The sequence below is a fragment of the Zophobas morio genome, unplaced genomic scaffold (assembly GCF_036711695.1).
Source record: "Zophobas morio isolate AGI-343-1 ecotype UQ-CSIRO unplaced genomic scaffold, CSIRO_AGI_Zmor_V1 ptg000005l, whole genome shotgun sequence".
NCBI classification, from domain to species: Eukaryota; Metazoa; Arthropoda; class Insecta; order Coleoptera; family Tenebrionidae; genus Zophobas; species Zophobas morio.
Genome location: NW_026972110.1, coordinates 7,666,801 through 7,694,006, shown reverse-complemented (window position 1 = coordinate 7,694,006; position 27,206 = coordinate 7,666,801). Strand labels below are relative to the sequence as shown.

General features: G+C 32.3%; 1 protein-coding gene across 3 annotated transcripts in view; it reads right to left on the bottom strand.

Annotated features, from left to right (window-relative positions):
* Positions 1-27,206, bottom strand: part of LOC135122558 (neuroligin-4, X-linked-like) — a 399,568-nt gene that overhangs the window by 100,380 nt on the left and 271,982 nt on the right. For all 3 annotated transcript variants that reach the window (XM_064046822.1, XM_064046821.1, XM_064046820.1), the window contains exon 4: positions 20,674-20,826. In XM_064046822.1, coding sequence (XP_063902892.1) covers positions 20,674-20,826 — 153 coding nt within the window. The remainder of the gene's footprint in view (positions 1-20,673; positions 20,827-27,206) is intronic.

Here is a 27,206-nt window from a genome sequence, read left to right as displayed (position 1 = left end):
AAATATCTTGAAATCGGAACAAAATACTGAAGAAAACACAAATTTTAAGCAAAACAAATGACTTCTTTCGAATCGATTTCCCAACATTAGGTATCGTCTATAAATGTTGTTTTCGGTTATTTGAAAAAATACAAGAAAAATAGGCACAGACTCGTGATGCTGAGAATTTTTTTTTCTCACAAAAAATTGTGGATGCGCCGGGATTATAAATAAGAAAATCTATTTCCAGACATCTTAAGAAACTTTTACACACAATAATTTATCTTGAAATAAATTATGCTTTTCTCCAGAAATATTGCGGTATCTGAACAAAATAGCACCACAAACATAAATTTATAGGGTGATTTTTTTAACGTGAAATATCTCGAAAAATAAGCACTCTACAAAAAAATGTTCCCATTCAAAATTTAATCATTCCCTGGAGGAAATAGTTTAGTGTAAGAAAACTAGTCCCCCTCCCCACTCTTTGTACATGGGGCGAGGGGCAACTTTGAAATCTTAAATCGGAACCCCAAATTTTTATTACAGATTCGGATTCTGCGGCCAAAAGTACGTAGGGTTTGTCTAAAACATTTTTTTAGATTCATGACAGATGATGCTGTAATAAATGAAGTTATTTTTTTTATTTATCCTAAGAATCTATGCATACAATTCTGCAATACGTTTGCAGTAAAATTTTTTTTTCATTGTAAATAATCAAAAATTAGTTGCTACATTATTGAAGGCAACTTGAATGGTGAAATGTACTGAGGCAGTTTGGAAAATAAACTACCAACATTACTTGAAAACTTGAGCTTAGAAGTGCAACAGAACATGTGGTTTCAACATGATGGTTGTTCAGAACACTATTCGATAGTAGCACGTGAAGTACTTGATCATGGTTTCAATGGTCACTGGATAGTAGAGCTGGTCCTATAAATTGCCTGCCAGATTACCAAATCGTAGTTCGCCAGATTTGTTTTTGTGGAACGATCTCAAAGACAAAATTTACAAACAAGAACCAACGACTCGTGAGAATATGATTGAGAAATGCTTGGCCCGAACTTCAAGCAGACACATTTCTCAGTGCACATTCAACATGCACTGAATTCCAAGGCCATGATTTTGAGCACTTACTTTAATTGAAATATGATGAGGTGAGGGAAATCATGTAAATTAAGCACCCTGACAAGGGAGAGGCGATCAGGCGAAGAGACTCACATAAATCAAGCAACCTGATAGGTGAGAGGCGACAGAACTCACCTAAATCAAGCACCCTGATACGTGAGCGGTACGGGGACTCATGTTAATCTACTACCCTGAGGGGAACAGAAAACTACTTCGTCCACATCGATGTTCCTGGGTTATGCTAAAAGTAGTTTATTCGGCAGGTATTTACTTTTCTACAGGTAACAATTTCCAAGTTATTTGAAATTTTTTTGGCGATGAATATCGGGTATTTACATAAAACGTGGTGTTTTGGTGAGAAATCGAAAAAAATTGAATTTAGTCGATTCAGCGCCATCTATTACGAATTAAAAAAAAATGTGCAAACAAATCATACGTACTTTTAGCTGTAGTTCCCATTTAAGGTTTCGAACTTAACCCCTAATGTATTTCCCTCTCGGCATGATTAAATTTTGATTCTGGACTCTTTTTCGCAGAGCCCTTATTTTTTGAGATATTTGAAAGTTTCAGGTTAAAAAAAATCACACTGTATAAATTTAATTTTATATTTAATTAACTTGCTCAGATTTAGTGAAGGACAGGAAAAAAATTAGTAACTTTCATAACATACAGTAAATCTAAGGGTAACAAGGTGATCAGCTGCATACAAAAAGAATAGTAAGATGGACTGAAATTTATCACAGTCACCAACAGGAATTATGCAAATAGCGAAGAAGAAAAATTGGCTCAGTTAAAAGAAAAATTTGAGAGATCACACATTTAGGAGTGAAAAAGTAAAGAGTCTGTCGGTGTGGCCAAAAAGTTGGTCTCGTACCAGAATTCAGAATGAATTCTATGGAAATAACTGGATGGCAAGAAAAGTGCAAGACTCGTGATAGAAAAAGAAATTTTATCAAGACCCCAGAGAAGATCGGGAAGAACCCTTGCTAAAGAAACCGTTTGTTTTTGCACTCGCGGGAGTAGAAGTCGGTTTCTATGACCGCAAAATCGGGAGAGAAATAGAACATTTGCTCCCTAGGGAGAGAAATACATAAACATATTTAATTTAGGAGGCAAGAAATTCAGTACAGCAGCTTTAGCAGTATCACGAATTTCTGGCGGATCCTCGTTTTTCATTTTGATAAAAAAAAATTGCACTCATTATTTATAACGTTTTTTCTTTGTTGTCATGACATAGGATCGAAACGCTATTATGATTATTACTTTATTAATCATATCACCTTTTATCAGTTGAAAAACTGTGAGGAGTCTGCGAGTGCAAAAAATTGTATATATGCCTCAGGAAAAATCGTACATTTCTCTCTCTCTGTCGATGTATGATCTACTATTGTCAAAACGATTATATTTCAGCACATCAGTGCGGGAACAAAAACCGTCGCTTAAGTTAGAGAAGGACCAAAACGCGTATCACACCAAAAAAGACGTAAAGTTTACCCGAAATTTAGACGCTAGTATTCGAAGCATAAAATATGACTTTCAAAATTCTGTGAAATAGTGTTTGTATGTCAAACTTTTTACGATATACGCAATAAAGAATATTTGTTTAATATTTTCTTTGAAAATAGATCCATTATTTAAAGATTATAATAATTAAATTGCAAACTAAATGTCTGTTTTTTTTTCACATTTTAGTGTTAGGCTACAATTTTTTTAAGAATGATTCCAAAGTTAGTCCATCATGAATTTTTTTAACATATACTCAAAAAACATTGGATTTGTTGTTTTTTAATAATTTTCAAAGTGACATTACGAAAAACCTATTTGTTTACTACGTATAAAAATTTATCATCGCATCCATTGAAATTTTAAGATTTCAAAGGGTTTAAGTTTATATATTTTGTTTGAATTCTGGCATGTGAGAACAGTCTGGACATTTGTCGTATTTATATGTTTTCAACTTCTGCACTGTAGTAGATTTTGGATAAACTAGTAGAAATCAATGCAAATTCATTTCACCAAAGTAATTAATTTAGGAGCTCTGTCAAGACGGCTTCTTGACCAGACGACGATTAAATGCTACTGATTAATACCTATTTTCGCTCTATAGCGTTCTTGCAGTTGAAATAACTTGCATAAGTTCAAATCGTTATGATCGCTGCGCAGAAAATTAACGATAATTCTCTTTTGCTCTTAATACCTCTCAAGCAGCGCCAGTATTAAAAGACAAACGGAACTAAGATAATAATGTCCTTTGCAAATCAGTTCAATTTTGCAAAGTTCAACAAACATTAATGAAGTTATTTTAAATAATAAGCAGTGCCAATTGCACTTCATAATTTAATCTGAATATAAAGTCACGGCAAGTCAACACTGTTAGTGTTAAAACTTCGCTTAAAGACGGATTGTGAATTGAAACTCAAATAAATTTGTTTTTGTTTAATGTCTATGTAAATCACCATTCGTGTGATATTATTGTTGGTGTAGTCATGGCATATGACATTACATCTTATGGCACCGAAACGCTGAAGGCTTTGTAGAAAAATTTTCAGTTAATTAGAGAGGAAAGCCTACTTGCTTCAAAGGAAAATGTTAATTGCAGAGTTGCAAAGTTTATTGATGATATCATTGTCGACTATCGGTTAATTTGCTATCCATTTCTAACGATATATAGTATTAGATACAATGAATTATGTTATCTGCACTGACTTCTTCAAGAGAAAATCTTGAGGGTAAAAGCATAATTGAGGCTCTGTTAGTATGGTATGGCAGGGTTGCTAGTTTTCACGTTTTGACAAAATGATTATCACAAAAAGCAAATAATAACTGGTACTCTAAAAACAGAGTCAGTTAAATTTGGTTACAATTCCCGTTTCAGTAAGGCAGCAAGAGAAAATATTTACTTTGAGATGACCATGATAACACTGATTGATTTTGATCGATATTTTTTTAGGAATTTGTCAGACGGTTGGAGACGGTTTAAAAACAGTTTCGTGTTTTGACGATTTTAGCGACACTATTTGTCATTTGTATTTATAAGGAAGAAAAATGTCCAAAGAGCTGAGAGCACTGGAGTCATTCCGAGAATTACAGCTCAGATGATCAATGACGGTGATTTGCAATCCTTATTAAGACGGGGTCGTTGGACATGATTCAATTCTTTTTGCAGACTCTGAGGTCCTGCTCCTGAGGTTGCTACAGTTTGATGAATTAAAGAATTTATTAAATGTAGATGGAGATCCTTATGCTTTAAATGGAGGGATGAGAACTTATTTAGGATATAACATACTTTCAGAATTTATAAATGTAATTTCTTTTACAGATAACATCTTCGGTATATAAATATACAAACCGCAAGTCAGTAAATACAAATCTAGATTTCGAGATGTTTCGTTTCCGCATCACAAGTGGCAGAGCTCATTTAAACAACGTTTAGAACCTTAAAATCAAAAGTAATAGCTGCTTTATTTCTTTTTATAATTGCTTTTGGGTTGAAAGCTTTCAGTTTTTTAAAACACTGCAAATTTCTATTTTGAATTTGGTTGGTTATGTCTCACAGAATTTTTATTTAGTTAATGTAAATACGTATACAAATAAATAAAGCTTTCACTTTATACGGTAATTCTTCTTTCGATATAATTTTAATAAATCACCAACATATTATAAGGAGAGGTGGGCGTCGACTCAGACTTCGGTGCCGGTGGCGTAAAAATTGACAATGATCGGTGGCGTAGGCGGCGGCGTAATATACACACTGATCGAAGGCGTTTCAAGTTATTGCTTTTTCAAACTTTAATTATCACATAGTGAATTTGCACACCAAGTAGTTTTTTAGACAACACTAAATTTTTAAGTAAGCTATATAAATTTTAATAGGTAGCAAATATACTTACTATTTTGTTTAACTCTCCCCTCCAAAAAAGATTGTTTTAATAAATTAGTTATGTTAGTCTGTGTTGTAACGAATAAATAATATGAGAAACCTTCGCAGGTTTACTGTATTATAGGGTCTAGTTGCATTATAAGGGTGGTAAGTGGAGATTTATTCTGTCAAACCAAAAACACTTGTTTCTACACAAAATGTCAGCATAACATCATGTGAAAATATAAGGCAACGCCAATCAACGTTTAATTCTAAGAGAAAAATATATCACAGCAATTTTACCTCGAAGTTTGAATCAAAAATATTAAGTCATGCTCCAAAATTTACGAAAGAATTACAATTTGGCCTTATTTAAAAATATATATGTCTAGTCAGATACAGTTAGTAATACGTTGTTATTTCATTAAGAGTATTTTTTTTTCATTTGAAAAAATGTAGTCGCGCCTAAATATTGTTTTTTTTCCCTAAAAAACATTGGTGTGTAAACACCTACGGATGGTAATATGTATAATATATGCAAGCACAATAACTTCAAAAGAAAATGTTCACTTATCAATAAAGTTTTTCTATATGATACCGACAGAGCAATACAAACTTCTTGAAGTTTTGTCTTTTCAGTTTATTATCGTCAATATGAAAGTTTGATCTTAAAATGAAAAAACAAACACAAAGGTTAAAAAATCGAAGGCTGTGTTTGATCGTGTTTTTTGTTGCTCACTCTTCTTGATTAATCAGCTAGATCACTAATTCCTAAAGTGGGCGATATCGCTTCCTTGGGCAACTAAGATTTTGTTGAAGAGCGTTCTATTAAAGTAAGAAGATGTCGAAATTATTGAGAAAATATAAGAAAATTTTAGTTGCTAAAAATCTTAGTGCATGCCTAAACAGTATCTCTTATCTCTTTACACAACAAAGCAAAAGTTATTCCTCAAATAACAGACTGTTTAAACAACTTTGTTAAGAAAATAATGGAGAAATTAATCGTTTATTGTTTCACAAAATTCATTAGTTGTCAAAAATTGCCTGTTTGACTGAGTTTCATACATTTACAGTTCTTAGAAATCTAAGATAAAATACTTTACGGGACAACTTGATTTACTGATAATCACATAATATAGTTTATTTGACGGATATATTTAACTAATTCTATTAAATAAATTTGCAAGGCCAAGTGATGAACTGAATTTCTGCATTTGTTGCAAAACTTCTGGACAAACGAAATTTAGGACGAGGAGAATTTAGTCAGTTACCGGATTTATTCAAGGAGGAATTGAAGTTTAAACTTTAAAATGGTTATCTATTATACGAGTTCAGGCTGCAGAAGCAGATTTATAACTTAGATTAACAAAAAAAATTGGTCTAAGGCTATTTCTAGACAGAATTTTTGAACTGAAATATATCCAGCTTTTCCGGAAAATTTGATTTTACGGTTTCATTTATTTATTTTTTTGACGAAAACTTCTGTAAGTTAAAATAAAATAAGTATGTGTGTAGTGTTGAAGTAAAAGTAAAGAAGCATGCTATATTTTAAGCGAATTTTTCCATCATGCAATTTTGTGATGACGTCATCAATATGTTAGTAAGGATAGATATATCAATTTGGATAGGTATAGTGTACTGCTTAGTGCTTATAATAATAGTACTACATTTCCAAATTTTCGTCAAAATGGTGTAAATCGTTATAGATTGGATTAATAAAATAAATTGCCTGATTTATTATATAATTGTTTGGGTCACCCCTGTATAACTAATTCTAAAAAATATGAAGGCATTGTTAAGCAACAAGTACAGACATAATGTACAGGGTGAGTCACTAAGCGCGAGTTCCTCGATATGTCATTAATTATTAGAAATAGAAAAAAAGTCTAAGACCAATAAAGTTGCACATTTCTTCGAGCAGCATATACAAAAGTCATTTTCACTATATGGAGTGTGCTAATTTTTCAGACAGAATAACCTGATTGGCATTTTCCTTGCAACCATAGTTTATTTTCCAAATCTTAATGCGACGTTGTCAAATTATTTCAACTTCTTTGAAATTTTTTAGCAATAGAAGGGTTCATAAAAAGCGATTATTTTCAAAATCCGAGTTGCAACATTTTGTGGGCAGATAAATAAAGATGTGGGTTTTGTTGTGGAACAAATCAAATTGAGTTTTAATATACAATGGGTTTAAAAAAAAAATTATAATAATTTTCAAATGTCGGTATTTTGTTTTTCTTTTTTTTTTAAATAGAACATCTTGTATTATTCCGTATTTAAGGTTGATAATTGTTGAGATTTTTTATTTTTGTAAGGATACACTGACATAGTGAAAGAAAGACAACAGATAGAGTAAGATGCAATAATAAAATACAGGCTGTTCTATTAAAAAACTGAAATATCAATATTTGAAAACTGTAAAGTTAAATTTTTTGTGAATATTCTGTATATTAAAGATTTATTTAGTTGATATCATAAAAAAGTGTGACCTTCTGTTTATCTCTCTAAAAAATACCGCAAAACAAATCTTAAAAATAACGATTTTTTGTGAATATTGGTACTGCTGAAAAAATAAAAACAGTTGGAATAATGTGGCAACGTCGCACATAAATTTCGAAAGTAAACTGTGGTTATAAAGCTTAGAAACAGGTTAGTGAGAGTATGTCAAAATATATAGGGTATTCTATTTAACAAGCAGAATTTTGGAATATGGCTTGAAATCAAAACACTCTGTATGCTCGAAGGTTATTGTAATGTATACTATTCAAAAAGTTGTACAAGTTTGGCATGTGACTTTTTTACATCTCTAATAACTAATGAAATATTGAGAACGTAGGCTTTTAGTGATCCACCTGTATATCCATAATTTATTCGGTAAAATTTTGAGATGACATCATAAATTTTGGGGGAGGAGATAAATGGATAAATTTTGATTAACGATTTATCATGCTTACCATAACCTTAAAACGTGTGCAAGATTTCATAATATTTGATTTTGCAGTTGCGAGCATAAATTGTAAAATGTTACATAATTTTAATTTTTTCCAAAAATCAAGACCGATTCATAAACTACATGTGTGAGAGTATTTTACTTTATAAAATTTAAATAACTTTTACTTTGCAAAAATTTTGATCTGACGTCATCACATTGTTGGTGGGGATGATCAGATAAATTTTGTTCAGTGTTTTATCATTTACATGATGTAACATACATATAAAATTCGATAAATATTAATCTAGTAGTTTCGAGGACTAGCAGAGACGACAGGACAGACAGACGGAGATTGAAGACCTATTTTTTAGTATTCTAGGGGCGTCATGAAGCGTTGAGGAAACATGAAAGTAACCATTTGTTAGATCGTCCTTCTTCCTTAGTTTACGCTCGAGAAGTAAAATTTGGTAGAAGGTTGTTTCAAAGAGAACTTCCCTCGCCCCTCCAACAAATCCGGTGGCGACTTAGTGACCACGCAATAACCGCCTGATTTTATGATTTTATCTCCACAAGCAGAAGGGGAGAGTAAAATATTATTATCACAATACTTGTTTTTTTATTATTAAAAATAGGCAACTGTATTCCCAAATTTTCGAGAAAATGGGGTGAATTGTTGTTGATATAATCAATAAAAAATTGTAACCCATGAACCAATCTAACCAGCGACCTTCGCATCAGTAATCCAAAATGTTTAGGGCACGACTACCGAGTTTACCAAACATTGCTCTTATACTGATATAAAATGTGATGATGCAATTTGGATTTTTGTGCGACAATCTGGATATCTTGGGTAAAAAATCAAGGCGGATTCATAAGCTACATGTATGTTATTTTGTAAAATTTAAATGTTGTTTCTACAAAAAAAATTGACATGTTTTCCTATATACATAAAAAATTTGACAGCAATTGGTCCAGTAGCGTCTAATATAAATCGACACAGACGAGGGACGACAGACGATAGACAGACAGACGGAAAGTAAATGTCTCAATTTTATTTTATATAGTGTTATACTTTCCAGTTTATAAGAACAAAAAGAAAAATCTAGTGTTATATGACCTGAACTTCAATGCTAATGAGGAGTGGGAGAGTTATTTTAGCGCTCGACCTAATTTTGCATAATACAAAATACAAAATAAATTTTCCTGGAGTGATTGTTAAAAAAAACTTGTGTGAGATTGTAAACAATTCGCATTGGCATGTCATTTTCATTCGACAAATATTTGAGGGTTTTTTTTTTTCAAAAGCACAATAAAATCGAGTTTTAATTACTGCATGATCGAAAAAAAAGTCGAAAGTAAGCCATGAACTTTAATTTTAAAATCATGATATTGGTATTACAGCTATTGGACGGTTTATTTAACAGTTATTTGAACGTAATTCAAACCGAATAAGGAATAACGTGTAGGTGTTGCAGCATAATTTTTTAGTTTAAATTAAGACAGTCGCTAACTAGAAAGACATCTTGATATCTTTTTAATCATCAATGTGGCGGTTAAAGTAAATACTCTAGAATTATGTTCTAAAAGTCAAGTTTCTAATAGAAAATGAAACCTTTAATTTTTACTAAACTCTATTTTACGTTCTAACTGGTGGTGAATGCAAGAATTTACACTGAAAGCTAATTTCGCATGCGTACATTATTACGAATCTGTGTCAACCAGCTCGCTGCTAAATCCGGCTAGCATAGAGCAAGAAACAAAAAAGAAGAGAGAGAAAGAGAGACTGGGACTTTTCCAATTTGATTCTGCGATTAGTGCTTAACTAGAATGCAGGAAATTTATTTGCACAAGTCCGTACATTGCAGATACTAAAAATCTGATTTAGCGGATGCCTTCCCTCAAGTTTTTGTTTTGTGTATTGTAATCGTTCGGTTATCGACGCGGGCATTTATCGGATAGATATAAAAGGGCCTTACATCCAAACATTGCTATAGAACTGTTATGCGTCCCGGCGTGTTTGTGAGATGGATATCGCTTTACAGGCTAGAAAATATTGAAAGCAAAATGTGTGATGCCAATATTGAAACCGGTAAACGGAAGGGTTTCAGAACAGCTTTTGAAGCTCTAGCTAGAACCTGTCGGATCAATGCAGAGTTGGCGTCGAGCGACGCCCTGACAGACGCTCTGACAAGTGGCGTCGACAGGTCTACTAACGCTTCCAAAATCCCTTACGTGCCTCGTAATTCAAGTGGAAATTCACTTTGCAATTCATCGAATGCGATGGTTTCATGACAACCCATATTTCTTTGAAAAATAAAATCTCGTCTCGTAAATATTCAAAAAATTAATGCCGGACTCGCGGGAGTAATCACTCCAATTTTGACCGTTCCAAGAACTGCAAATCCATTTCAAATATTACAGCTGCATTATTTATACGCAAGACGGTTGCATGCAATTTTAGCGAGGAAATTAAAAAAATCTAAGCTTTCGTGCACGCTTTATAAGTGAAAAGTACCTACCTGTAAAATATTTTCTCACGGAAAAAAGGGAATACGTTGTATTAATATTTTATGAAAATATTTACTTATGGTTAGCCACGTGTAAAACAATTTTCTCTTAGATTGTTTTTTTTTTAATTCCCAGAGGTTATTCTACACTCATTTGATGCTAAAAATAACATGCAGAAATAAACTGTTTAATACTTTTGAAAAATATGGTAAAATGTCAGGCAACTGCATTTTTGAAAAATAATGGAACCGAATTTTGTTGATGAATCAATTTCAGAAAAAATTAATACTAGATTTTGACACCACGTCTTAGTATACTTTAATAACACAATTATATTTAAAATTTAGTAGTATGTATAAGGTGGAAAACTCCCCTTTTTAGGGGTAAATCCTGAATCTTGTTAAAAGAATTTGTAAAAATAATCATCGAATATACGAAGTGACATCTAAAAGTCATCGTGCTGATGTAAGAGTTGGCTGAGGTAATACAATCGCTGCACTCATATCATTCTTCTATGTTAAGAAAATATTTGCTTTGCGGGAAATAATAATGAGAACCATCTCCGAAACTCCATACGAAGGAATAATAAAACTTATTATTCGTTTGGGTACACTGTGCATACAGGGTGGAAACCTGCTCAGGTTAACTTGTGGATGTAAGACTGATTAAGTGTAGCCTTTTATTTATACTGCATGGGCTTTCAAAACACGCTTTTTGAACTCTATATGAAGGAAACTTTGAGGCAAGATGCGAAAAGGAGAAGATAAGGTCCGCGTATTTATCGTTGGTCATAAATTTTCCTAATAAACTTGGGGTTCTGCACGACCTTCGTCAAATATTTCAGTATCTGCGTATCGATACCAGAAATGCATTATCTTTTTAAAGTTTTTGTGATAAATGGTTGCTTCGTTAATAAAAATGTATTTTTAGATATCTTTGTATCGCGAGGACGAGTTGTTCTAAATTTTATAGTCAGGTAGATGTTTTTTTTTGCTTCAGTTAAATCGCGTTCGAAGGCAGTTTTGAGCGAGAATGTGTTGTACTGAAAATGCAGTTTACCGAAATAATAATTTCTGAAGTATGACAGTTTTTCAAAAAAAAAAAAAACTGTTTTTTCTCTTTGCAATAAATCTATATGCATTTTATGTAATGAAGTGGCTGTTTACGAAACTAAAATGCTAAAAATAAAACTTTACTTTGTCCAAGGTCGAGCAACTAAACCCTACTAGCAAAATAAAGCAATTTTAACCAGATTTGCTGGACGTAGAGAATAATTAATGACTTCATTACAATGCATAAATTAAAACGTTCGTGAACTAGTTGAACACTGTTTATTAATTGAGTTGAATTTTTGGGTAGTTTATGGGTGTGAAATTATTATTATTGAAAATAAATCTAAGAAACGCAATTGTGAAATTGTAGTAAAAATCCGAGAAGTTACTCAAAAAGAGAATTTTATGTTTTATTGTATTGGGAGTTTATCAGTGAGACAACTCAATATCAAATAATACAAATATTAATTTCTTTGACGGTCACTGAGTTTACTATTTATTTGGTTTTATGTTAAAAAAGAATCAGAATTTAACAAAATGTTTGCCCATTAATTACATAAATTGGTTATTTGTGATCATACAAGCATTGGAAAACTCTGTATAAAAAGTTTCTAGTGTGACGAGATAGCAGACAAATTGGGTGCCTTCAGTAAATAACACTTTAATGATTTTTTATAAAAGTACTTTTTAGCTATAGAAATAAATTTATAAGGGAAAATATAATCCGAACGAAAAAAAGAGAAGTAAACTGGTTTTAAATTTCAGTCTTGCAGTTAGAAATAAAAATAGGTTAGAATTCGATGTGTCTCTAAAATACACTAGTTCACTGTTTGCAACAGAAGAACCGCTCTTCATTTTGTATCAAATGAGAAAAGGTACCTTGACGAGCTCACGCGGGTTAGAAATATTTTCCAAAGAATTCGTTATGAAAGCAGCTTACACGTCTCGGGTGAGCCCACAAAGCCTTGTCGACAACAGGAAGGATATGTAGGACCAAAGGATGAGTGGAGGATTTATAAATTCAAAATATTGTAAAAGTTGTAATCAAAAATATATTGAATAAAGCAGAACGTTAGTGGGAGTAAGTTTAAAGAACACATTTCAATAGTATACCTAAATGGATTTTTTAACATATTTTTGAGATATTCATGAATTAGCAAATTTGTTTAAAGCAAGAGTTAACCATGCAAAAATTTTAGACATTTTACGGTCGCTAGAAATATTTATAACCAAAAATAGTGTCTTTTCCTCTAATTTTTGATGAAGGGCGTGTAGAATGGGGAAGGCGGTGTGGTCCAACACCTTAGATACACATAGTTGTATGGCCAGATTTTAGTTTTTGGATATCCTGGTGATGCTAACTTTGTGAGCGAAAACCATAATAAGGATGTCTATCAAGTTTGAGATTTTTGGGGTGGATCTCTTTCTAAGAATACCCTAATTATAGATATGTATTAATGTTTTGAATTACAAAATGATAATTATTGTTAATCAATTTTGAATGTTTTCTGTGTGGCATCGTTACCAGTATTTTCCATTGCTTAATCATTGCAGCCCCTGGGTATTATTAAATTTTACTAGAACCCGTTAAAAACTACTGCGTTACCGTTTCACTTTTATCTGTGTTTAGAAAGGCTGCAAAACGAAAAGCGAGAAAAAACAAGAGAGTTTATTTCAGGACGATTAGAAAATTTTCCGCACGAAAGTGAGACAAAGTAATTCATATTAGAAGTAATTAAATTCAACCCAAAACGCATTTGCGTTAACTTGCATGCAACACAAATGCCGTAAAACCCCTCTCCGAGCCGTTGTATTTTATTCGTCATAAATATTAAATTTGTTTCCCTTGTTGAAGTAAAATTTAAATTGGCAACAAAGTAAACCATTAAGGTAAAATTTCTATATACCTATTATAGGTCGAAAAGGCATTCATTAATTGAATGAATTGAGGTCAAAGGGAAATAACAAAACGGCAACCGTTCCGTTACGGTTTGATCATTTAAAAATAATGAACCATGAAAAATGGGTTTCAGTTTTGATTGAGCCATCGGTAAACCTTTACCGGAGTTCAAATTACCGCACGCCGGTATTATCTTTCTATTGTAAATAATCATTGTTTGTTTTATGAATACGGTTGTTAAAAATCATCATTGGAAACTGAATATTTATGAGTCCTGCAACGCTATGAGTTCCTCTTTGTACAAAGTCATGTTTTTATTCGTTTTGTCGAAACCAAATGTCGCGTTTGTTGTGCTGATAAATTATATTGTTGCGATGCTCAGTTTTAAAATTTTAACTAAATAGAGAACCAAATATAATCCATTCAATAGATAAAACTGTAATTACTATTCATCCCATATCATCTACCAAATAACACAAAATTTGTGTATGTGTATGCTGTATATTATGTGTTCCCAGCGAGATAGACACAAGTGAGCATTAGCAGTCTCATCCCCTCTTCTCTGAATAGAATTATAAATTAGTTTCCACTTTACAAGTACCATGTTGGATAAGTTGCATAAGCCCCTGAGCATACACAACTTGCATTAATAACTGGTTCTTACTTGTAGTGCTTAATATACAGCTCGTTTTAAGATTTCACTTGTTCGGAGATTCTCACATGAGGAGTTTATATTGATTCCTGCCCTGCCGGGGGATAATGGCTGCAACAACCGCGGATTCTGTGGATGCAAGTATCATTTCCAGCTAATAAAAGAAGAAAACGAATCGAATACTACCTTCGGATGTGTTCGCTAGAAAAATACTACTCCTAATAACTTTTGATACGATACCAGTACAATAGAGTTTTAATTAAACTGTTTCCCTCATTTTGTTATTAAGGTTGAGTTTTATAACATTTCATTCTGGTACTGATGCTAGCAGGCTAAATTGTAATGAGTTCTGGAAGTATTTCCTGTTTTTATTTTCGTATAGGTTGTTAAAATGTTGAATCATTTCGCTGCCAACGACCGACTTTACCTGCAGGTCATATGAGTATTATGTTTTCACTAATTATTTAGGAAACTCACTATACGAAAAAAAATCTCATCACGAAATTTAATTTATGACAGAAAAGGTATCAAAATTTACGAAACATTATGTTTATTTTTGTGACTGACAGTGACCGTTTTAAAAAAGTTTGTACCTAATATAATTAATTTTTAAGAACAAATAACTTGAAATTATTGTTTTAAATACTAATTTGTAAGTGTAATATACTTGAGAAAGACAAACAGCGTAGACAAACTAAACATGTAACTTCATTTTTGATAATTATTTCATTTGTTAATTGGATAGAGTTTCTAATAGCGTGCTTTCTGTCTAAAATTACTAACTAAAGTTGAATTAGTTAGACTGATTGCAGCACTTTATTGTGGCGGCTTTCATGTTTTGTCGACGTTTCGTTACTCCTAGAGTTTTTCGTTACTCCTAGAGTACGAAACGTAGGTCCCCGTTTCCGTCTGTCTGGCCCCGTGTCCCATTTGTGTCGATCTTTACTAAGTAGATAATCTTTTTGAAACTAACGAACCGAGTGTTGTGAAATGTTATAACAATGTTAAGAATATCGTGTAAATGTTAAAAACCTAACTAAAATTTGTCTAATCATCCTCACCAACGACGGAATGACATTCTCAAATATACAGTAGTAAATGTTATTTAAATTTCATAAAATAACTTACTTTTGCATTTGTCGTTTATAAAACCGTGTTAAATTTTTACCCTGGATATCTAAATTTTTTGAAAAAAAAATCAAAATTCTGTAACATTTTGCAGTTTAACTTTAATGTTACAAAAGCTTTCAAATCATACAAATGTTTTAAGGTTATCGCAAGCACGGTAAATCGTTAATTAAATTTATTCGTTTATCCTCTGTCAAACAATCGATGTCATCTCAAAATTTTGCCGAATAGACCCTATCTAAAATATGCAAACAATTATGGCTCTATACTTGTGGTTTATCAATGAATTCATAGTTTTTATAATCCCTCATGATCATGAATTTATTCTATTTATCAAATCAGGAATTGTTCACCCAATTTTCTCGTAAATTTGCAGATTGCAATACTGTTATTATTAGTATTAATAATAATAAATAACAATAAATCATCAATCAATCATTTACCTGTTTGATGAAATTCAACGCCTCTTGATTTAAGTTGATAAAAGCTGTGTAATTGTGCTTACATTATAGTACATACTTACATTAGATACGTTATCAGATAAGTCGTTGATGTATAAGAGAAACAAAAGAGGCCCTAGCACGAACACTTGAGATACTCCTATAATTTTTAATTTTTGACTGTCTAAAACTTGCCAAGTTTTATTACTTAAGAAAGATTGAAATAAATTCAGGCAAACTCCTCTTATACCATAATATTTCAAGTTTATCAAGCAGTTTGTGAGAAACACTATCAAAGGCTGCCCTTAAATCTGATTTGGATATCTTGTATAAGAAGTGTTTTGGTGACTACTTGGAGATATGTATAATAGGGATAAGTGTAGGTTGTGTCCTTTGGTAGAATAAAAAAAAAGAATGTTATTGTCAGATACACCATAAATGGAAAAGAGCACGAAAGATGTGAACAGTTTAAAGATTTAGGAATTATTGTGGATGCTGAATTATATTTGTGCCTCATGTAGAACATCTTGTTAATCTATAGTACATCATGGGCTTTACTTAAGCAAGGATAAATGTGTGGTGGTATCATTTACTAAGAAGAAGTCAGAACTTCACCATGATTATATTGTAAATGATAAGGTTATATTGCGATTTGAAACAGTTAAAGATTTGGGTGTAACTTTCGGCAGCAAACTTAGTTTTCGAGAGCATATCAATGAAATTGTTGTTTCTGCACAAGGATAAATGTGTGGTGGTATCATTTACTAAGAAGAAGTCAGAACTTCACCATGATTATATTGTAAATGATAAGGTTATATTGCGATTTGAAACAGTTAAAGATTTGGGTGTAACTTTCGGCAGCAAACTTAGTTTTCGAGAGCATATCAATGAAATTGTTGTTTCTGCACTTCAAGTTCTTGCTTTCATATTTCGGAAGTGTAAATATTTTGACATTGTGTTTGAATTGAAATGTATAACTATGCAGTTGTGCGGTCCAAACTTGAATATTGTTCACTAATCTTTTATCCGCATTATGCTCATCATTTTACTTTGTTGGAGAATATACAAAGACGATTCTTACATTTTTTGTACTATAAGAGCTATTCTCAGTATCCTGTGCGTCATAGATCAAAACTTATTATTAAATGATTTTAATATGGAATCTTTAAGACAATGAAGAATCCTGCAGTCAACAGTTTTTCTTTATAAATTAATTCATGGTGCCATTGATGATATGACAACTTTAGAACAAGTTAATTTCTAAGTGCCCCGTCTAAATTTTCGTCATCCAATACATTTTCATTTACTCCAATATCGCACTAATGTAAGTCCCCGATGTGTGTTATTTCCAAAAATTGTAACGCGTTTTGTGTACAGTGCGATAAACAGGGCTTTTATAAATGATTCTAAGGGCATAGTTGGCCATGAGTTTCAAAAATTCGGCTTCGTTGAAATTATACCTCATTATGACAGTTTACACTTGTCGTTACTGTCATTTGAAACCTGTCAGTTAAAGTCATCGCTTTTCTTGTTCTAACGTCGTTTTCAAAACTCGTGGTGCTTGCGTACGAAAATTTTGTTTTATTGCTAGGAAGCGAAGACCGCGAAAATCGTTTATTCTGTTGAACAAGATAGACCTTCATTCTTATGTCTTATTATCGCAATGGGACATTCGTAAACGGAGAGTGGGTGCATTCTGCAACTGTTTGTAAGCAAGAATATCTGGCTACATACCCTGATTTGTAAATTCAAGAAACCTCGTTAGCGGCTTACATTAGACAAGATGTAATCAACAGATTTGTTCGAACTGGCAATCTCAACAAAGGGAAATCTCTTCCTTTCAGTATCTGAGGAAGTTGTTGATGATTTGAGGTGTCGAACTGGCAGTGTCTACAAAGGGAAATTTGAAAAACCTTCAGTATCTGAGGAAGGTGTTGTGGATTTGAGATGACTCGATCAGAATCTACAAACATTTTTGACAAGATTGTCTCAGCAGTCAGGAGTTCCTGTTGCAACATGAAATTGAGCAATCGGTTCAAAGCATTAACGAAATGTTGTTACAGAAAATTTTAGAAATTAAAAAAAGAGTGAATATGTGCCTTGAAGAAAATGGTGAACATTTTCAACATTTACTGCGACGTTTAACTACCATAAATTTCTTTCTTTTGGTTGTAATGAATTAGTTTTATTTTTTTAAGATATAAAGAATTTAGGCAACCAGATACACAGATGCGTCTGGTATCTGTCATGAACCCTTGGGCATTTAGGAACATTCGCATAAAGTGATAGGCGGCACACATCCATGACCCATTTCGACCCTATAATCATTTATAGAAACCCTGTATATGTAGAAAATGTTAATGCAATAATTCATAAAAGCAGGGTAATCTTTTGTGGTGTATTATAAAGTAGATTGGATATAATTTTAATTTACAAATATTTGAGAATAATATGGTTACAATTATTGTAATATGATTTAAATTATTTATCTAATTTAGATTTAGTTTACCTTTTTCTAGATTTTATATTAATTTTAGATTTAGGTTTAGTTTTTGTCCTGTATAATTGGAGAGATATGTAGGACAATAAATGATTATGATTATGATAAATTTCTGAAATATCTGTATTTTATTAAACACCGCATTTACCCGTGTCACAATTACCCTCACGAGTAACTATTACATGAGTTCAATAATGAGTCTTTCTTAGCACCTAGATGAATTTATGCAGCTCAAATATTTGAATATAAATTGATACACGGTATTTAGATTGTCGAAATCTATTATGTCAAATTAACTCTAACATTCCACGTCCAGGTTTAAGATCATGCTTAACTTTTCAATTTTCAGTATAATACATCTACAACAAATCAATACTTGCATTCTCGGCTTTTTAATATGTTAAAGAATTACAATAACATTTGTATTATAACAACGTTGAGTTTTTCACTAAATTTTTTAAATGAACGACAATACTGCATTGAGCTTATAATTTGATGGTAAATTTACTTCACCTTTTTTTTCTATATGAGGGTGATATTACTATGTTTCAAAATATCAAGAAATACTCCACAATTATTAATGACGTACGTCAATGTTTCGTTAATAAATTCCCTGCTGGTATTACACTGTACCAATTTAACTTGATCTACCTAACTTGCCCTTGCTAAAATGTTGATGATGTTATTTTAAGATCTTGTTAATTGAAAACTCACTTGAAACATACGTATAGAATGATTCTTTACCTGGACTTTATAGCAGTCCACACATATTTGTGTTTTAACTGAAAAGGGTTATCATAAACAATTAAAATTCGCAAAATTAAATTTTATGATTTTTGAAGAGTTCTTCGACTGTACTTCAGGAGAAAGAGAGAAGTTCTGTTTAAATAACCTTAGATCAATGTTTGTTACAGAAAGCAGAAACTAGCCATAATATTAATTTGTATGCCAGCATGTTTGAAGTATTGTTTTGCCTTTTCTTCTATAAAACAAATGTTGCTCAAACTTGGCAAACTCCCTTTTTTCGTGAATTCTGGATTCGTTGTGACGCCGAATCCTCGAGACAGTGGTCGATTTGTTAGCCCAGCTAATATAAAGGTCGTCCTCAAACGTAGAAAAGCTTTTCTCTGCAAAACTGCAAATCTGGGATTAGTAAGTAATGAATCCCCGAATCTGAATTAGAAGTTGAAAAATTTATAATACAGTTATTAGTTAATAAGTTTCATATAAATTATCGTGCATTTGACCTATTTTACCGTAGATATAATTTAATTATGATTAGTTCGGCTTGACTTGTATTTATTTAACTATTTCATCGTTACTCACAAAAAGATTTTAAAAAATTAGCATAAATAGAGGATCTCATTCAAAGAGCTTGTGAATCTGTCAACAAATTCGTTGTAGTCGACTCGTTTTGCCTTTGTAATCGTTTGCAGCTAAAATAAAGGAAAAGGCGGAATTATAAGTAAAAAAAAATAAATAAGAGTGATAACGGTATATAAGTTAATGTTATTTGGAACAAAAAAAAAAGCAAATATATGACTGGCCCAACAGTCGCAGGAGAAGTAAGTGTCTAATTTAGGCAAAATTTGATTGATTGTACAGATCACAAACTATGCTAATGGAAAAATGGATTGTGTGGGAAGATAAATGATCGCCAAATATGAAAATACATTTAAATAAGAGAATTATAGAAACAAAAATAAGAAATTAATATTTTAGGATAATATGAGAAAAAGAAAATGCTTCAGAGTAACAAAGAAAACCTCTTCGCAATAATGCAAATTTAATTCGTGATTGGAATATTGAAAGGATTCGTTGGTTGCATATTTTCAAAGAGCAAAATAGTGAAAATTTGCGGGACGCCCACATTGTGATTGACGTAAAAGATGTAGTACGGATTTTACAAATCGTCTGTTATTTGCTCGTAGCACTTTATATGATTTGTAATGCATGGAATGGATTTAATTTATCTAACCGCACTAGCAAACTGTGAAAAAATAATAAGATCCTTATACGAAACGATATCTAGCGAGAGGGTTTTAGTGAAATATTAAATTTTCGATTTTATTCTTTTGAGCGCACGATTACTTTCAGCGTTGTGCTGAAAACATTCCGGAGCAGAGTTGGAAAACATGCGCTCAGACAGGCGATCTCAGTTTACTTATTTGCTGTAAGGATTGTCTTTCTCGCTCATCGAATTACCCAAAGCATAAATCATATTAAGGAACTTAATTCCAGGAACAGTTCTAATGTTTTAAGCACACACGGCATTATGGAGTCTGGCAATTCTACCGATTCCCGAGATATCAGAAACTCATAGTTTGTTTACGCAGTCGAGTAGATTGTGTTTTAATTTGCAGCTTAATGAAGCCAGCCGGTTATGGAATCTTGGGAATGTTCTGATTTTGAAGCGTTTCGAATTTTTGGCTTTTAATTAGATTTAAAACGCACACACGTTGTGGAAGCTTCCGCTTCCACATTAATATGAATGGTGGAAATCTGCTTTATTACGGACTAAGTTCTCTCTAGGTTTGGCTTTAAATACTTGCTAAGAAAATAGCACACTTCATTATTCTCCTTCAAACTTACCAAGAATGCCAAGACGAAAATTTAGGGTAACCACAATGACGTGTCCGTAGGAAGCCAGCACGCTTCCGTCGTAGGGGTGGCCTCCACCCCACTCGAAGCTTTCTCCGTGAACAAACACTAAAACAGCGTAAGGAGCTTCGAATCCTCGGTTACCTGAAAAACGAAAAAAAAATTAAAACTAAAACAATGTAGAAAGAAGCTTTGTTTTTCTAGTACAGGACGGCGCAGTAGTTACACGTATATTAAGTGTTAAAAGAGACCTTTCTTGAACAAAAACGATAGACTGTAGCTGTTTTAGTTCAACAAAAGGCTTTCAACAAGTGTCACATACACCACTTTTCTGCTCTGTTAAGGTAAGAAATAAAAAAAATATAAAAAAAATATTTAAGATGAAAAAATTCTGTGTATTTAGTGTTTAGTAACGTACGTGATTTATCACCAAGTTGACCAACTTTATGTTGGTTTAGTTGTTGAAAATCATACATTTGTATTAAAAAAAAAAATAGATAAAAGCGATGAAGCAATCTGATTTTAGTGGATTGGTGACAAGGCAGTTACCATAAAAGAAAAAGGAGGATGGAAGTTATCAGTAGTTGCTGAAAGTTATATAGAAAACTTTGTTCAAAATAAAGTCGTTACTCCTAGGAAGTCCTTTGAGGTAGGAAATCTGTTAAAGCTAGTCCAATAATAGTATGCTTTAATATAAAAGTGTCACTGTGATTAATTTGTCATTTTAGGTTAATATTTCTAGCTACAGTAAAACAAAAATTAAGTTCTCCTTTAACACAATGAAAAAAAAAAATTCGGTTAATTTTTTTGCTCAAAAAGCGTTTTGTTTTTACTTTTTCTGCCAAAAACCATGCCAAGAAATAAACCTTTAGTAATACGAATTGAAAAATGTTCTTGCACGTCAAAAGCGCTCTATTCGCTATTAAATATTAAACATGGGGGTGATTAAAATATAATGCTTCATTTCAACAGTTTGCATAGTAAAAAATATATTACATTAAATTTCAAGTAATTCTTAAAATTCTAAAAAAATGTCCTAGAAGTGTTTTTACAATAAACATTGTCCCCGGCCATGAATCGTGATGTTAGCATTTTTATCGAAGGAAATATGGGAGTTTGAGTTCCAAATAGCACCCAGGGGAGGTTCGCTGAGCGAAACCTTACCGAGTAAACTTAAACTATGATGGTTTTCAAGTACCTAGCAGTCTATAAAAAGTAAATCTGTGCTACACTAGCTAATGTGTTACAATCTATAAAATTGTACACAGAAGTGCAGTCCCATTTCAAGGTTCATTGGTTGATTTCATAGTGATTTAGAACTCTAAAATTAGAAGAATATATTTGGGAGTTAATTCCGTAATTGGCTGCCATCACTTTCATTACTTTTCGAGTCTAAGCTTGGGTTGAATTTAATAGAGTCCATTTGGTGAATGGTTAAATTAATAATTTCTCGACGTTCCACAACCCCTATACTATGAAAACGTAGGTCTCTCGATTTCCTGTCTGCTACGTGGTGCAATTTGAAAAATTTTTGAAAAAAAAAATCATATGCAAGAGGTATAACAGTTGTCTGGTTTGAATGTGCAAATTGTGATTTTTCTGTTTTTAATGAGATGTTCTCCATTTTACATACTTTTCAAATTATTGTTAAATTTATTGTTGTTTCCTTCTTTTTACTTCCTGGTTTAGAGAAGTATTCTGATTTTTCAAAGCTTCACAGTTTCTATAATGGGAAAAATTAATTATCACGTTTCCGTCGGTCTTTGGTCTGTCTGTCATCCATTGGCGATTTGATTAGATTAAATAAGCTTTACGTGGACACTGAATATCGTTTTTATGGTAAAACGCTAACTAAAATTTGTCTCATTATCCCGACCATCCTTCAGATGACGTCATCTCAGAGGAGTGCGAAGTAAATCATGTTAATTTTGATAAAATAACATGTATCTGTACTTGTGGTTTATTAATCCATTCATATTTTGTATCTTATTAGGTTTATGGAAAAAAAATGTTTATTACAAAAGTGAATGTTTTAAAATGTTGAAGAGTAAATACAAGAACTGGACCTTAAACGAAATGCTTTGTTTCAACTTTTGGTTTTCCTAAAGATGTCTTGGTCCAGAGAAGCTTGGTTTCGTTTGATTCCAAGACAACAGTGGATTCTAGGATCATCGGCTGCTGTGTGCAATAAACATTTCACTTCAGACAATATTATTATTGACCAGTCACATAGAGGAAAAGATGGGAAAGAAACGAAACTTTGATCAAGGTTCCTCATATTGAAATATGGAGCTGAGTCCAGTTTTCAGAAATTTGCCACTCTATCTTTCAAAAAAAAAAAAACACAGCTCCTAGAAGTAACTTATCCATAGGATCGAAGACGAGCAGTTGTGACCCGTCGTTCAGGGCAGCTTGAAACATTTTTGAAGCAAGATTTTATTGACTAATACCAGGACGTTGTGCAAAATTCTAAAGAAAAAATCATAGAAAAGACCAGTGTAATGTCAGAATGTTGAGTGATTGTTTGAGTTTGTGGAGTTTAACGATTCTGGATACACTGTCAGAGTTAGTTAAGTGTAGCTTTATTTGGCGTCCTACAAAAGTTTGCATTTGAAATCGCCTCTATCGACGTTGTCGAGTTGAAGAACACGGTTTGTTAAGTCATCACCCAAAACCTCTAAACCGAATCACCAACACCCACAATTCAAAATCTCTAAAACGCCATCCGTTGTCAAAATATACAATCTCTAAAGCGCTGTCTACTGTCAAATATCAAAACCACCATCACTATGACGCAATGGACAACACGCAACTATTACGTTTCCAACGACACCAGAGGAGGTCACGTGTTTTGATGTCATACTTATTTATATAATAGGGTTGAACACGTCATCACAAAATTCTATTAAGGAAAACTTATTTGAAACACACGCGTAGCATGCTTCTTTAGATAACATCTATAATAAGCACAAGCTAAGGAAGAAAAAAGTAATCGAGTCCATCGGTCGACTTGCCAGTTTCATGTCTGTCTGTCTCCTGTGTTGATTTATATTAGACACATAATCTCCGAAACTACTGGACCGATTATTGCCAAATTTTGTATTATAATTGGAGTATCATATCATATTGATGGTAAAACATTACCAAAATTTGTCTAATGATCCCAAGCAACAATTTGATGACGTCATTTCAAAGAAGTTTATCTTAAAATGATTTATATATTATACAGTAATATATTCCTATATTTATGGTGTGCGAATCCGTTTTGAGTTCTTTCGTTAAACCGCCAAATGTTCACAAGAAAATTTGCACTCATAATAACATTTTGCCACTATTAGCAAATCAACGTCCGTGACCTACTAGTTTACCAGGGGCGGCTGGTCAGGGGCGGCAGGGTCGGCCACGCCGTACCAGTCATTTTAAAATACTTAGTAAGCGTTGAAATTAGAAAATAAAAAAAGAAATAAAGTTTGAATGTACGTTAGGATAGATCATATATATTAAAAATATATTTTATTATATTGTAGGTACAAAATAAAGCATTTGTTGCTAATTTTAAATGCTGATGAACACGCTTTGCCGGCGAGATTTCGGCAAGCCGTACCCAGGAATGCATTATGCTCGATGTTTCGACTTCGTAGCAGCTTACGGTTTCATCGTTCTCTTTGTCTAGTACACTGTAGTAGACAAAGACCTGGCGGAACGTATGTTGTGCCAGGTCCGGCGAAATACTCCTTCGCCGTACCCAGCAACGCGAATTTAGTTTTTAAAACGCTTAATATTTAAGATAGCTAACCAAATTACAAAACAATAACGGCTTCGATGTTCTTCAGTGCATACTATTTTTTTTTAAATAATAATTGTCGATTTAATACATTTTTCTGTGTATGAATAATAAACGAAAAAAATTACATTAAATTATCTAAAATTTTATTTTTCGTACATAACTTAGCTACAACATAAATGCGCTTTTTCTGTATTTTTAGCATCTAAGCGTTTTCAGATATTTCAGAAACGAATTTAAAGTTTTAAATCATTTTAATTTTTCAATTATTCAATTAATTTATTTGACAATTTGTCATATACATTAAAAATAAATAAATGTAAATGAAGATAGTTAACAGTTGGTACTTTTATTATTACTTTTTTTATATTTTTTAACTGCATGTCATTATTTAATTATTATTATTTAATTGTGGATGTCCGGGGTCGGCAAGCCGTATAGCCGCCGGTCGACGCGGAACTCAGTAAAAATAATGTTTTCGGTGGTTCTCAATTAATGATAAAGCAGAACAAGTAGAATTAAGGATTAATAGTATTTGGAATCAAACTGACATTGTCAATTTCCTATAAAAAATTATTTTAACAGGTCGAAACATTTGAGATGTTTTGTACATCCTGGCACGTAAAATGTCAGTGGTTAATGAGTAGCAGCCATACATTACGAAAATATATAACACCAAGGTGTAGACTCAAAATATTTGGCCGACCCGAAATTTTGACCCACCAGCCGCCACTGTAGTTTACACACGCCGACCGGCAGGTAGCACGTTTAATGCCACTTGTTTTTCTCTGTTGCGCTGTGTATTAGCTATATTGATGAGGTCATAACATTTTTTTTAATAATGATAAAATAAGAAGTATAATATTCAGAACATTTTGTTCGATTGTGGCCCAATTAATAATTTTAGTCCTCTGTTTTGAGCAGATAAAGTCATTCAAATCAAACCAATTTCTACGTCACATTCTTTCGATGTACAAACACTTGAAGTTAAGCTTGTTATTAATGTTATTATTGCCGAGAGGTCATTTTTTCCCGTTGGTTATCTGCTTTAAATATATTTTCCGCTGTCCGTACTTGTGCGGCGTCCCCTTGAAATTTGCGCTCCTACGACCCAGGGGCTTAACATATAGGGGATACAAAAAATCGCAAAATAAAATTATGTAATAAAGAAACTGGATTTGTTTGATTGTGCTTCAAGGGCGAGGGAAATGTTATCCGAATAGCCTAGGACCAATTTTCTTTGATAATAAAATTAATATTTTTTTCAAGCCAGTATTAACTGAAAGTATTTCGGAAATGTGTTCGAAAACGAAGAAAGTCGTCAAAAAAATTTTAATGTTAGGTACTTCAAAATAAATAGATTCTGTGATAGTAAGTGTAAAAACGGTGCCAATAAGTAGCAAGATTTACTATTAGATTACTTATTGTTAATACACACTTGGTCATTTTTTGTATTTTCATGCCCAATCTTTGAGAGTTGTTGACACAAATGAACTAAAATGAATAACTGAAATATTCGTTTTCTTTAACGACCAATTAGATTAGGTGCCGAAAGAAAATTAAATTTGAACCCCAAATTTTATAGTTTTTCCTAACAGATTTTCTCGAAAATTTAGTAAGACGTTATTATGGAGTCACACAGTATTTATTGTGCCTTGCGGGCATTTGATAACTTTATTTCATTCATCAATCTGACCTAAAATGAGAAACTTTAAAATTGATACGATGGAGAAATCTAGAATTTTTGCAAATGGGAAATAAAGGACGACAAAATTTGTAACTAATATTTACTGACTACTGAAAGACACTTCTTTTGTTTACAGATTAGTCAAGTAAAGTGTTTATATGACTAGCCCGTAATGACTAATGAGGTAGTAATTACTCTCATTTTGTTGTACCAACAATTCCATCGAATTTGAAATATAAATGAATTGCTAATGGTTAAATTTCATTTACAAAAGAAATGCATTGAATACATTTGTCTGAAAAGAAATCAATACTTGCTAATTCAAGATTCGTAACATTTAAAACTGAAAATGGCATATTTGCATATTCGCTTCGATAACTGAAAACTTGAAAAACAATTTTTTAGGAAATCTCTAGAGATATCATCTTGTTGATAGCAAAATGTTGTTCCAAAAAAAAAAAATCAATATAGCAGTAACATCATGGAAGCTTTCTCTGCCTAATGTTTTTGTCGTTATATTTAACAGGATTTCCAAAGTTAATTAAGAAAAGATCATCAACAATACGCATACTTTTTGAAACAGTTTGTTTGATTTTAAATACTGGGATTATTACTTGTAACGAATTTGTCATTTTACATTGAACAAGAACGAAGACTGTTTCTAATATGATGGCAGACATAAGTAGATATGTTCAGATAATAGCTAGAAGGGTGTTAATGAGTTAATTTCGAAACTGGTTTCAAGTTTCACTATTAAATTTCTGATGTGAAGTAGGATGGATGTTTCATTATTAGATGAAAACTTTTGCGTTATGCAATATTAAATTAACATTTGCCGTTGCAAAATTTAATTATTAGTTCCAGGGTGTTTCTCAGAATATTTACGTGTTAACTATTACATTTAAAAAAGGTAATTTCTTTTAAATTTGTTAACAATTCGTGATCTTTAAAATGTACTTCAGATAACTTTGTTTACTAAAGAACTTATGCCGAGCTTGTTTGTCGATATCGTTAAGTGAGTAACTAAAACTTCATTAACCTGCTTTGGGAACG